At 39.8% G+C, this 13,720-nt stretch overlaps 1 protein-coding gene across 4 annotated transcripts in view; it reads left to right on the forward strand.

The window, feature by feature from the left end:
• The window catches only part of LOC129811573 (low density lipoprotein receptor adapter protein 1-B-like), a 95,155-nt gene that overhangs the window by 72,691 nt on the left and 8,744 nt on the right, over nt 1-13,720 (forward strand). For 2 of the 4 annotated variants that reach the window (XM_055862988.1, XM_055862990.1), the window contains 3 exons: nt 1,834-1,967; nt 2,519-2,553; nt 9,151-10,575. In XM_055862988.1, coding sequence (XP_055718963.1) covers nt 1,834-1,967; nt 2,519-2,553; nt 9,151-9,295 — 314 coding nt within the window. In that variant the 3' untranslated portion in view covers nt 9,296-10,575. Of the gene's footprint in view, nt 1-1,833; nt 1,968-2,518; nt 2,554-8,207; nt 8,240-9,150; nt 10,576-13,720 lie in introns of those variants that run through there. The other 2 variants (XM_055862989.1, XR_008752905.1) reach the window with 2 other exon arrangements.

The following is a 13,720-nucleotide window of genomic DNA, read 5'->3' on the forward strand; positions in this document are numbered from 1 at the left end:
CCTCTCCTCGCCCCTACCTGGGCTCGAACCAGGAACACAACAACAACAGCCACCCTCGAAGCATCGTTACCCATCGCTACACAAAAGCCGCGGCCCTTGCAGAGCAAGGGGAACAACTACTCCAAGTCTCAGAGCAAGTGAAGTTTGAAGCGCTATTAGAGCGCACCCCGCTAACTAGCTAGCCATTTCACATCGGTTACATCAGCCTAATCTCGGGAGTTGATAGGCTTGAAGTCATAAACAGCACACGAAAGTGCTGTTTGAATGAATGCTTACGAGCCTGCTACTGCCTACCACCGCTCAGTCAGACTGCTCTATCAAATATCTAATCATAGACTTAATTATAACATAATAACATACAGAAATACGAGCCTCAGGTCATTAATATGGTCAAATCCGGAAACTATCATTTAGAAAATAAAACGTTTATTCTTTCAGTGAAATACGGAACCGTTCCGTATTTTATCTAACGGGTGGCATCCATAAGTCTAAATATTCCTGTTACATTGCACAACCTTCAATGCTATGTCATAATTACATTAAATTCTGGCAAATTAGTTTGCAACAAGCCAGGCGGCCCAAACTGTTGCATATACCCTGACTCTGCGTGCAATGAACGCAAGACAAGTTACACAATTTCCCTAGTTTAATATTGCCTGCTAACATGAATTTATTTTAACTAAATATGCAGGTTTAAAAATATATACTTCTGTGTATTGATTTTAAGAAAGGCATTGATGTTTATGGTTAGGTACATTCGTGCAACGATTATGCTTTTTTCGCAAATGCTCTTTTGTTAAATCATCCCCCGTTTGGTGAAGTTGGCTGTCTTTGTTAGGAAGAAATAGTCTTCACACAGTTCGCAACGAGCCAGGCGGCCCAAACTGCTGCATATACCCTGACTCTGTTGCACAGAACGCAAGAGAAGTGACACAATTTTCCTAGTTAAAAGAAATTCATGTTAGTATGCAATATTAACTAAATAGGCAGGTTTAAAAATATATACTTGTGTATTGATTTTAAGAAAGGTGTTGATGTTTATGGTTAGGTACACATTGGTGCAACGACAGTGCTTTTTTCGCGAATGCGCTTGTTAAATCACCAGTTTGGCGAAGTAGGCTGTGATTCAATGATAAATTAACAGGCACTGCAACGCAGGACAAGCTAGATAAACTAGTAATATCATCAACCATGTGTAGTTAACTAGTGATTATGTGAAGATTGATTGTTTTTTATAAGATAAGTTTAATGCTAGCTAGCACCTTACCGTGGCTCCTTTCTGCACTCGCATAACAGGTAATCAGCCTGCCACGCAGTCTCCTCGTGGAGTGCAATGTAATCGGCCATGATCTGTGTTCAAAAATGCCGATTACCGATTGTTATGAAAACTTGAAATCTGCCCTAATTAATCGGCCATTCCGATTAATCGGTCGACCTCTAATTCTTATTTACAATGACGGCCTAGGCAGAACGACAGATTTTTACCTTGTCAGCTCAGGGATTCGAGTTAGCAGCCTTTCGGTTACTGGCCCAACGCTCTAACCACTAGGCTACCTGCCGCCCCAAACCTTCCATGTTGTTGACACACATTTTGAGGGGTAATAAGGAAGTTTTGGTCCTAATGATTCCCATAATGGCCTTTGTCTGCATGATTCATGTTACTGTTATGTTTGCACATGATGTTCATAAGTGTGCGTGGGGTTTTGGTGCCAGTATGTGACAATAAGATATGTAATAGATGTCTGTACAGAAGTCCTGCAATGTTGTTGATATTGAAAGTACTGTTCTTCCCTCTGAGATTAATGTAGTGTGTTTGTTTTCTCTGTGTTACAGAAGTGGCCACAGGGAACCTTCTGGACTTGGCAGAGGGGGCAAACATGGCGCTGCTGCACTCAGGGACAAAGGAGAGCGAACCAGACCCATTCATGACGCACAACCACGCCACAGAGAACAACAATACTGTATGGGTAAGAGAATGGGGGCTAGAATAGAACTACTGTAGCTACACATGCTTTATAAGAGAGGCAATGCTTTATGGATGAGAGAATGAAAGCTTGGAGAGCTGTATGGTAACATCAAATGAACATAGAATGGCTACCAGTATACTGTAAGGGTAAGATTGAAATAATACAGTATTGACAGTAGCTCCTAGCATACATACTTGATTCAAAGGCAGTGTCTTTATAGTAGAGTATGATTATGGGTTGAGTTTAGCTCAGGACAATGGTGCATTGAACAGAACAAGACTTATCAGATGGTCCCCATAGCAGGGGAGGGTGTGGAGCTGTTACTCTGCAATCATATACTTCTATTACAGGGAACATTTGGATAGAGTTGTGTGTTTCCTTTAGCTGCTCAGAACCCAAACCTTCCATTTATAGTCATGATGCCATCACTTCCTGTAGTTTAGCTACTGTTAACCTTTCTGAAACAAATGTAGTTTTTTAAACAGTATTTCAATTATTTTGACATGGTCTTCTTTCCCTGAACTTGTCTATATGTGTGTTTTGTCTGGTAGGAGCTTGAGGATGGTCTGGATGAAGCTTTCTCAAGGTGTGTGATTTTACTGTGCCCTGTCCAGTCCCTCTGCATTACCACACACACAATGTTAAGGCTTGTCTTATAAACACTGCCATTCCCACCTGCTGGCTCGCCGCTGGGCACTCGCTGCACTTATATCCAAGAAACTGTCTGTGTTTAGTTTACTGGCCTCAACGCCCAACTTAGCCTGTTTGGGGTGCAAGCCCGACCTCGGACCGAAAATGACACCCCTGCAGAGCGCGAAATTCAAAATCTATTTTTTAAAAATATTTAACTTTTACACATTAACAAGTCCAATACAGCATTTGAAAGATAAACATCTTGTCAATCCAGCCAACATGTCCGATTTTTTAAATGTTTTACAGAGAAAACACCACATATATTTATGTTAGCTCACCACCAAATACAAAAGTGGACAGACACGTATGAATTATGATTATGAAGTATGAATTATGATTGAAGTAGCATGCACAACCAACCGAAATAAACTAAAACCAACCTAAAGAGCCCAGAAAAAACGACCTCAGATGACAGTCATATAACATGTTACACAATAAATCTATGTTTTGTTCATAAAAAGTGCATATTTTAGCTATAAATCAGTTTTACATTGATGCTACCCAAAAATGCTAATACATAGCTACAGTCTGAATCCAGCCGGGAGTAGCCAGAGAAAATACATACACCAACGTCGGCTACTAATTACACCTCATAAAACATTTCAGAAAAACATATGGTGGATAACTAATGAAAGACAGATATCTTGTGAATACAGACAACATTTCCGATTTTTGAAGTGTTTTACAGCGAAAACACAATATATCGTTATATTAGCTAACATCATAAGCTAGCATAAGGCAGCATTGATTCTAGTCAAGCGCTAGCCTAGCATAGTTAGCAGAGTTAGCATTCAACAGTTCGACATATATATGAAAAAGCATCCCAAATTGGGTCTTATCTTTCTTGGTACTCCATCAGAATGTTGTAACGGGGTCCAATGTCCAGTAGAGTCTTTAGTTGGGTTCCAGAACGAATGATTTCCCTCTTTGGTTAGCTAGCACGGTAGCATTGCTGCGCCAGAAAGCGTTTCTTCAAAAAATTCTTCCGTCGTTTCACATCTAAAGTCCAGAATAAATTGCAATAATATAATTAAAGTATATTGAAAAAACATACTTTAGGATGATTTTGTGACATGTAGCAAATAATATCGTAGTCAGGCATCATATTCAACGTTATCTACCTTGTTCCAGAAGCCGAGATCAAATTATCCTTCGCGCCCGGATTTTTATTTTAACTGCGCAGGTCTCACAAGAAGTTCTGTTATTCAGTCCAGGGACGAGATATTCGACCCCTTTCAATTCTCACTTCCGCATTACAGTCTGAAGAACGCCTCTGACGTGTTTATATGGTCCCAAGTCAAATGGCCTTTTATAGAGAAGGTCTTAAAGAGACACATCGCATTTTGGGAAACTCAATTCGGCTGGGAAAATGGCTGTAAAAATATTTCTGTTCGACTTAGAGAAACAATTCAAACCTTTTTAGAAACTACAGACTGTTATCTATCCAACAGTAGTAAATATATGCATATTGGAAAATAAAAAGTTTCTTAGGAGGCCGTTTGAAAATGTGCACACATTTTCCAGTTTTTTCAATATTCAGCGTGCAGCCATAACAGGTTAGTAATCTTTTGCTTTCTCAGCCTGCCTTTCTACTGGCCAGGCCCCCACAAGCAGTGATTTAACAATAGTTTTTTAAGTGAGGACTTTGGATAGATTGTATTCTGCAAGCTTCAGTGGCAGTGGTTGCGGGATAAATACACAGAGCATTGGTTTTCGGTCATACAACTAGCAGGTTCAAGGTTAACTGGACACGTCCTTCAGTGTATTCTCTGTGCTCTTGTACAGACTGGAATTCCTCAAGGGCAGGGTTCGGTAGGTTACTTTTTAAATGTAATCCGTTAGTTACCTGTCCAAAATTGTAATCAGTAACGTAACTTCTGGATTACCCAAACTCAGTAATGTAATCTGATTAGTTACAGTTGGAGTACTTTCCCCTTAAAAGAAAATTCCACCCCAAAATTATCTTTTGGTATTTGTTTCATTAGTCTATTGTTGATATAGTCCCAAAATGTTTTGCATGTCAGCAATCAAGTTATCAATATATATTACTTTCAAAATACAGAAATACAGCCAGTATGATGCATTTTGCATCATATGACTGAAAATGCATCATACTGGTTGTATTTCTGTATTTTGAAGGTAATATATCTTAACTTGATTGCTGACATGCAAAACATTTACCAAAATATTGTTTTGGGGTGGAATTTTCCTTTTTAAGAGGCATTAGAAGAACACAAAAAGGATCTATCAAATGCATTTGGTGTGTCATCATAGTGGTCCCTGACGTGGTCAGACTCTGAGGTGGAACAAACTAAAACTTGCACCCTTTTTCAATGATTCATTTCATTGAGATAACAGAAAGATGGCATCATGTATTTTGTCACAAACTGTCACGCCCTGGCCTTAGTATTCTTTGTGTTCTTTATTATTTTAGTTAGTTCAGGGTGTGACATGGGTAATTTATGTGGGTTTTGTAGTGTCTAGGGTGGTTGTAAGGTTTAGGGGGTTTATTTAGAGTAGTTGGGTTTATGTTTAGTATAGTTGTCTAGCTGTGTCTATGGTTGAGTGTAGGTGTTTAGGAAAGTCTATGGTTGCCTGAATTGGGTCTCAATTAGAGACAGCTGGTTATTGTTGTCTCTGATTGGGAGCCATATTTAAGGTAACCATAGGCTTTAGCTGTTTGTGGGGAATTGTCTATGTCTAAACGTTAGTAGCTTGTGTGCACTTTCGTTTTGTAGCTTCACGGTTGTTTTGTTAGTTTGTAAGTGTTTTGTTTCGTTTTACCTTCTTCAAAATAAAAAGAAGATGTATTTTCCACGCGCTGCATGTTGGTCCTCACTCTCTCCAAAAGATGATCGTGACACAAACATAATTTCTAAATGTAAATGTTATCCAAGAAGTAATCTAGTTTTTCAAAATTATCTTTAATCCGATTACAATATTGTGGCTGGTAACGTAACTGATTACAATTACAGATTTTTTGTAATCAGTTACTGCCCAACCCTGCTCAAGGGCTCATTTTAAACTAACCCAACTCATGCAGAGCTCAAAGGAGTCCATCTTGTTTCAATGACATGTCCTGATGAGGTCTTTAGGGATGCTGAATCACAATTCCTAAGATGTTTTTTTTTTTTTTTTTTTTTTATGTGGCCACTAAGTTATAGTCTAATTCCAGTCTTATCAGTGCTTTCATTTCCCCCAAGGCTCTTTTCATTTTGTTTTATTTGAAACTGACGGTGGCCTCTCCTCTGTTTATCAGTCTTTGTCTGGCGGTAGGGACAGTGTGCTTCAGAGGGGCGGTAATCAAGCATTGAGACCATTCTAGTCCTGTTATCAGATAATTATTTGTCTGCACACACAGTAATTACTCACTAGGCCGTTAATCTATGCTGCTGTGATTAACGAGGGGACTCTGTGGAGAAGTGATGGGCAGTCCGACCACAGATTGGTTTAATTGAGGGAAATTTAGTAGGCAGAGGACCTGCGGCCTTATTTATCAACCATGTGTACATTTCTTACTAAATTCTGTCGTAAGTGGAGATTCTAGTGTTCGCGTGCGCAACAAATGATTGGGATGAATCGAACTGTTGCAGCAACATATACACGTTTTCATTGAAAAATTAGAGCCATATATTTGTGTGCTTGTGAACGAGCGATACAACCCTGTCTGGAAAACGCCTTCCGTTAATCTTTTATACTAACAAAAACACCCTCATTTGCTGTATTATTTGGACATTTTGGAACTGGGACATGTCTGTTTCTAAAAGAAAGTGCAAAGGCAAATTTCATCACATTTCTGTAGAGGTGTGTGTAGAATGTTTTAATATTTTGCAGTGACTTTTTCAAACTAAAAATGCATGCCGACTATAGCAAGTGCCAAGCACATTCTGCAAGATTGATTGTCTATTCAAACAATTTAAATGTAAATGCTACGGCCCACACACTATGCAAAAGTTGAATTGTTGTTCAATATTTTGGTAATCAATAGATTGGGTTTCTATCACCTGCCTTGGTATAGGCTCTAATATTAAATGGGCTATGACGTCGCACTCCTATCTTACAGCAATACTGTAGCCTACCCGTACTATCAATATTTTAAATAGACTACTGGTCTATATACTTCCAAGCTTTCTTGGCTATTGAATTATTAATGGATAAATGGTAGCCTAATATTTGTTGTCTAGCGGGAATAAACTAGTCATGTCAGAAAATACGAGTATGATTTAGGCCTTAAGTCAAAAACATTATGCTGTAAACTACTATGTGATCTCCTTACCAATGGCAAAGGTATCTGTTTTATTATTACGTTATTTGCTTGCAATACAATTGATCAACCACTAGAAGTTGTGTGTATGCATGGTCTGAGCTGTAGTTTGATACACACACTTTCCCATGTTCAAAATGGATAAATACCAACCTTTGCAGGAAAACTGGCACACGCAAGGTGTAGAGTATTTTTGTTACGCACGCACCATTGATAAATGAGTCCCCCGGTTCAAGCCTTTAGTCTATCAGAGAGAGCTGATTGCAGAGCTGCACTCTTATTATTGAAGTAGTGGGTGTTGAGCTGTGGTGAAGAGTGAGAGGAAGTTCTGTCACTATATCTCCATATATGAGTGCTGCTGAACTTATTCACTGTCACTTGGCCTGATCAAACATGACTGATGTCAGTACTTGCTTTCCTTGTATGTCTGTAGCCGATATATGATAGGAGTATGGATCGTTTTTAGTTACTTGAGGAGACTTGGAAGTGGCAACTGGAGATTTTCAACAAGCTCCTAAGAGCACTTTGAGTATAGATTTTCTAAAAAGACCAAAACCAGCGATGACAGAAAATAAGCTTCTGTCTGAGACTTTAGTTATTCTCTTGACTGGGTTGTTTATAAACTCCGGCATATTGACAGTCAGGGATATGTTGTTGTTGCTAATGCTTGTTCTTTCCTTTATTTTATCTCTGGGAATGGGGTGAAATGAGGTCAGACTTTTCCTCTGAGTATCAGGAAATAACTCAGTAAAAGACAGTTTATTGGCAGATGGGCTTTTGTCCCTCCAAACTTGCTGTGGGTGGTATAATGGTGTAGCAGAACTCTAGAAGTCCAGGGATGCCTGTCATTTTAGACTGAATGGTTTTCCTCCTTCAGGACTTCTTCTGAAGCAAAGAACAGTTTTAGTGACAATCCTCCATCCCTGTTATTTAGTTTTTTACTAGTCAGTTATAAAATAAGAGACAGAGTTGACATTTCTTGCCTTCATTCTCTGTGTGAGTGATTTAGTTTAGCTGTGTGGGCACCTACACTTTCTCTCCTTGTACATTCCTTTAAACATCATATGAAGGACGTTTGTGCCCAGGAGTCGGAACTCTCAACACTGACACTGACCTCAGTAAGATCGCTGTAACTCAAGAAGGATTTACAGTGCCATCTTCTGGCTGCAGGAAGTTAATGCAACTTTTAAGTTCATTGGGAATGCTCTGGTGTTCATCATAATAAAAATATAGGGGAATAGTAACAGTTGTCTGATTATTGACATTTCCTTTGCACCCCTCAGCCGCAGTCTGGATAGCTTTGAATCATACTCAGGTAATGACGTCATCCATTGGACGTGCAGTGTCCCACCCTCACTTTCCCCAGTCACCCGCACTCCATTCACCACCCTCACCACAACTGTGACCCCTTTGTCACTCTCCATCCTCACCGTACCCAGCCCATCTGTCTGAGCATGGATGTGGATCTGTAGCATTCTGCCATTACAAATGCCTGTAGTTGCATATGTCCCTATAGGAGCATCCCATTACCATGGCTCAGAACCCTGTCCTATTGACTTCCCTTATGTTGATACCACGCTGAGCAAACGTATGGCTCAAACCAAGACAGAGAAGTTACCCGTCTGATGTAAATTTGGACTACAGGTTCCAACATTACACCAGCAAAGTGCACAGAGGTTGGGAAGGCTGTGCAGTGTATGAACGGCAGGGTTCTCCGCTAACATGTTGATTGTCATTTATTCTCATTTTGTCCATGCCCACATGGTCTTGGATTTGTGTGTTATTCTGCTTCACATCTACAGTCATTTCGCCATTATTGCAACATCACTGAATGAGTAATGACATGGTGAGCCAAGTGGTGTTGCTGTCGTAGCAGTGAAGTGGTGTTGAGAGTCAGGCCGGAGAGTTGTAGCTGTGTGAAGTACTTAGATAACCATACCTCACTGTTTGATCATTTAAAAAGACATGCCTCTACAGTTTAGTTCTAGATACTGTAACTCGAGACCAACACACTGTCTTTTTAGTTGCTTACTCAAGTTTGACACATTTTTGTATAGTATCTTTCCTATCATATCAATACACACATTTGTCATTTTAAATGCTTTTGAATGTTAAAGTTTCCACATGTCTGTTAATTTCAATGTATTGAGTTTTCACATCCCATCTGATATTTGGTATCTTTTGCCTTATGAATGTGATAAGTGAAATGTCTCCTCCCCCCTCCAGACTCGCTGAGTCTCGCAATAACCCCCAGGTCCTGGACATTGGGGTAAACCCTCAGGACTTCAACACTGAAGAGTGCCTGTCCCCAGCTAACTGGGACAAAACGGATGCCGACAACACCGAAAAAGACTATATGTTTGGGTTCTAAGGGTGGAGCCACTGCGGAAGCAAGGCATCGAGGGGGAGAGCGAAAGATGGAGAAGGAAGCGATAGGTATGTGGGTGAAAGCAGTAGAGAGGCAGTGACTGTGGGATGTCTGTGAAAGAATAGCAGGCCTAGTGGAGTTTGTACATGATTCGATCTGAAAGACCACTCAGTGTTGCCATCTTGAGGGATGTGACTGTTAGTGTGTCTAACTGACCAACCAGGAGGGACCTAGTGGAGTCGAGAGCCTCCAGAACTAAGACCAAAGCAATACAACCATTTATTTTCAACCATTGTTTTAAACATCCAGTCATCTGGTGTTTGCTACATTCAATACCCCATTATTCAATGTGCCTCTGTCTCTACTGACTGGTATGTATGTGTGTATATACAGTATACATAATCTGATACAAACGGAGCTATAATTTATCACTTGTTGAGCATTTGGTGAAGGCACATTTAAGCGTTAGAGGCAGAAAGTAATGAGTATATTTAAGGTCAACACATCCATGGTCAGTGTTTGAGTCTGGGTGAATGCCACAGTTATGTTCCTTTTGTTAATATAAGTGGATGGAGGAGTAACTCACTCAGAGGGGAAACTTACTGGTGATGTAGTCAAAGCCACCAGCTGGAGTGAACTTCAGCCATGATGCCAAATATAAGAATAAAGTGAGGGTGACCATCACCTCCTCTGAGCTCAATGGCTCTAATAATTGGGAAAATGGGCTTTAACAAAATGTACTTGCCACAGGAGGCTGCTGAGGGGAGGATGGCGCATAAGGACTGGAATGGAGTGAATGGAATGATATCAAACACATGGAAACCGTGTGTTTGACGTGTTTTCGATTCCATTTATTGCCTTCTAGTCATTACTATGAGCATGTCCTCCCCAATTAAGGTTTCACCGGCCTCCTGTGGTACTTGCATACATAATATGTGGGTTGTGTGTGTATAAAGAAACTTATTTTTATTCTATTGCATAATCTATTTTTGCACTCTCCACTCATCCCTCTACAAAGCACATACTTTCATGTCATTGATGGTTATTATAATAACCATCTAGCTCTTACATGTACCACTGTAATATTGTCTAATCTGGTTTGTGCTCATTTTGATAGTTTACTTGACAGTTTGGAGATTTAATTTTGAAGATATCATATGAGGGTTTGAGTTAAGTTCAAGTCTCCGTGTTAATATCGCTGACATTTTTGATACAGTTTGAAATACATTTTTATAATTTCTGGTATTATGTTACCTCTGAATTCAATAAAATGTATGCATCAGTGTGAGGCTATTGTATTTTATTTATATACAGTTGAAGTCTGAAGTTTACATACACTTAGGTTGGCGTCATTAAAACTCGTTTTTCAACCATTCCACAAATGTCTTTTTAATTAACTATAGTTTTGGCAAGTCGGTTAGGACATCTACTTTGTGCATGACACAAGTAATTTTTCCAACAATTGTTTACAGACAGATTATTTCACTTATAATTCACTGTATCACAATTCCAGTGGGTCAGAAGTTTACATACACAAAGCTGACTGTGCCTTTAAACAGCTTGGAAAATTCCAGAAAATTATGTCATGGCTTTAGAAGCTTCTGATAGGCTAATTGACATAATTTGAGTCAATTGGTGTACCTGTGGATGTATTTCAAGGCCTACCTTCAAACTCTGTGCCTCTGCTTGACATGGGGAAAATCAAAAGAAATCAGCCAAGACCTCAGACGAACATTGTAGACCTCCACAAGTCTGGTTCATTCTTGGGAGCAATTTCCAAACGCCTGAAGGTACCACGTTCATCTGTACGAACAATAGTACTCAAATATAAAAACCATGGGACCACACAGCCATCATACCGCTCAGGAAGGAGGCGTGTTCGGTCTCCTAGAGATTAACGTAATTTGGTGCGAAAAGTGCAAATCAATCCCAGAACAACAGCAAAGGACCTTGTGAAGATGCTGGAGGAAACAGGTACAAAAGTATCTAGATCCACATGAGTCCTATATCGACATAACCTGAAAGGCCGCTCAGCAAGGAAGAAGCCACTGTTCCAAAACCGCCATAAAAAAGCCGGTTTGCAACTGCACATGGGGACAAAGATTGTACTTTTTGGAGAAATGTCCTCTGGTTTAATGAAACAAAAATAGAACTGTTTGGCCATAATGACCATCGTTATGTTTGGAGGAAAAAGGGATGCTTGCAAGCCGAAGAACACCATCCCAACCGTGAAGCACGGGGGTGGCAGCATCATGTTTTGTGGGTGCTTTGCTGCAGGAGGGACTGGTGCACTTCACAAAATAGATGGCATCATGAGGTAGGAAAATTATGTGGATATTTAAATATATTTGTACCTTTATTTAACTAGGCAAGTCAGTTAAGAAGAAATTCTTATTTTCAATGATGGTCTAAGAGCAGTGGGTTAACTGCCTTGTTCAGAACAACAGATTTTTACCTTGTCAGCTTACGGATTTGATCTTGCAACCTTTTGGTTCAAGTCCAACACTCTAACCACTAGGTTACCTGCAACATCTCAAGACATCAGTCAGGACAATGACCCCAAGCATACTTCTAAAGTTGTGGCAAAATGGCTTAAGGTCAACAAAGTCAAGGTATTGGAGTGGCCATCACAAAGCCCTGACCTCAATCCCATAGAAATATTGTGGGCAGAATTGAAAAAGCATGTGCGAGCAAGGAGGCCTACAAACCTGAGTTACACCAGCTCTGTCAGGAGGAATGGGCCAAAATTTACCCAACTTATTGTGGGAAGCTTGTGGAAGGCTACACGAAACGTTTGACCAAAGTTAAATAATTTAAAGGCAATGCTACCAAATACTAATTGAGTGTGATGAAAGAAATAAAACCTGAAATAAATCATTCTCTCTACTATTATTCTGACATTTCACATTCTTAAAATAAAGTGGTGATCCTAATTGACCTAAGACTGGGAATTTTTACTAGGATTAAATGTCAGGAATTGTGAAAAACTGAGTTTAAATGTATTTGGCTAATGTGTATATAAACTTCCGACTTCAACTATTTAGATATATATATATATACTGTATACACACACACACACACATAGTACCAGTCAAAAGTTTGGACACCTACTCATTCCAGGGTTTTTCTTTATTTGTACTATTTTCTACATTAGAAGAATAGTGAAGACATCAAAACTATGAAATAACACATACAGAATCATGTAGTAACCAAAAAAGTGTTAAACAAATCAAATACATTTTATATTTGAGATTCTTCAAAGTATCCACTCTTTGCCTTGAAGACAGCTTTGCACACTCTTGGCATTCTCTCAACCAGCTTCGTGATGTAGTCACCTGGAATGCGTTACAATTAACAGGTGTGCCTTGTTAAAAGTTAATTTCATGAAGGTCAGTCAATGCGGAAAATGTAAAAAGTTCACTTGCAAACACAATCAAGCGCTATGATAACTGGCTCTCATGAGGACCGCCACAGGAAAGGAAAACCCAGAGTTACCTCTGCCTCAGAGGATAAATTCATTAGAGTTACCAGCTTCAGATTACAGCCCAAATAAATGTAACAGACACATCTCAACATAAACTGTTCAGAGGAGACTGCGTGAACCAGGCCTTCGTAGTTGAATTGCTGCAAAGAAACTACTACTAAAGGACACCAATCATAAGAAGAGACTTGCTTGGGCCAAGAAACACGGGCAATGGACATTAGACCACTGGAGATTTTTGATTCCAACCGCCAGGTCTTTGTGAGACGCAGGGTAGGTGAACGGATTATCTCTGCATGTGTGGTTCCCACGGTGACGCATGGAGGAGGAGGTGTGGGGGTACTTTGCTGGTGACAATGTCAGTGATTTATTTCAAATTCAAGGAAAACTTAACCAACAGCATTCTGCAGCGATAAGCCATCCCATCTGGTTTGCGCTTAGTGAGACTACCATTTGTTTTTAAACAGGACAATGACCCAACACACCTCCAGGCTGTGTAAAGGGCTATTTGACCAAGAAGGAGTGTGATGGAGTGCTGCATCAAATGACCTGGCCTCCACAATCACCCGACCTCAACCCAATTGAGATGGTTTGGACTGCAGAGTGAAGAACAAGCAGCAAACATGTGCTCAGCATATGTGGGTACTCCTTCAAGACTGTTGGAAAAGCATTCCAGGTGAAGCTGGTTGAGAGAATGCCAAGAGTGTTGAAAGCTGTCATCAAGGCAACGGGTGGCTACTTTGAAGAATCTCAAATATAAAATATATTTTTGGTTACTACATGATTCCGAATGTGTTATTTCATAGTTTTGATGTCTTCACTATTATTCTACAATGTAGAAAATAGTCAAATTAAAGAAAAACCCTTGAATGAGTAGGTGTGTCCAAACTTTTGACTGGTCCTGTATATAATACACACTGCTCTGCTCCGTCATCAAATAATAGCTA

Source organism: Salvelinus fontinalis, chromosome 15 (genome assembly GCF_029448725.1).
Source record: "Salvelinus fontinalis isolate EN_2023a chromosome 15, ASM2944872v1, whole genome shotgun sequence".
NCBI lineage: Eukaryota > Metazoa > Chordata > Actinopteri > Salmoniformes > Salmonidae > Salvelinus > Salvelinus fontinalis.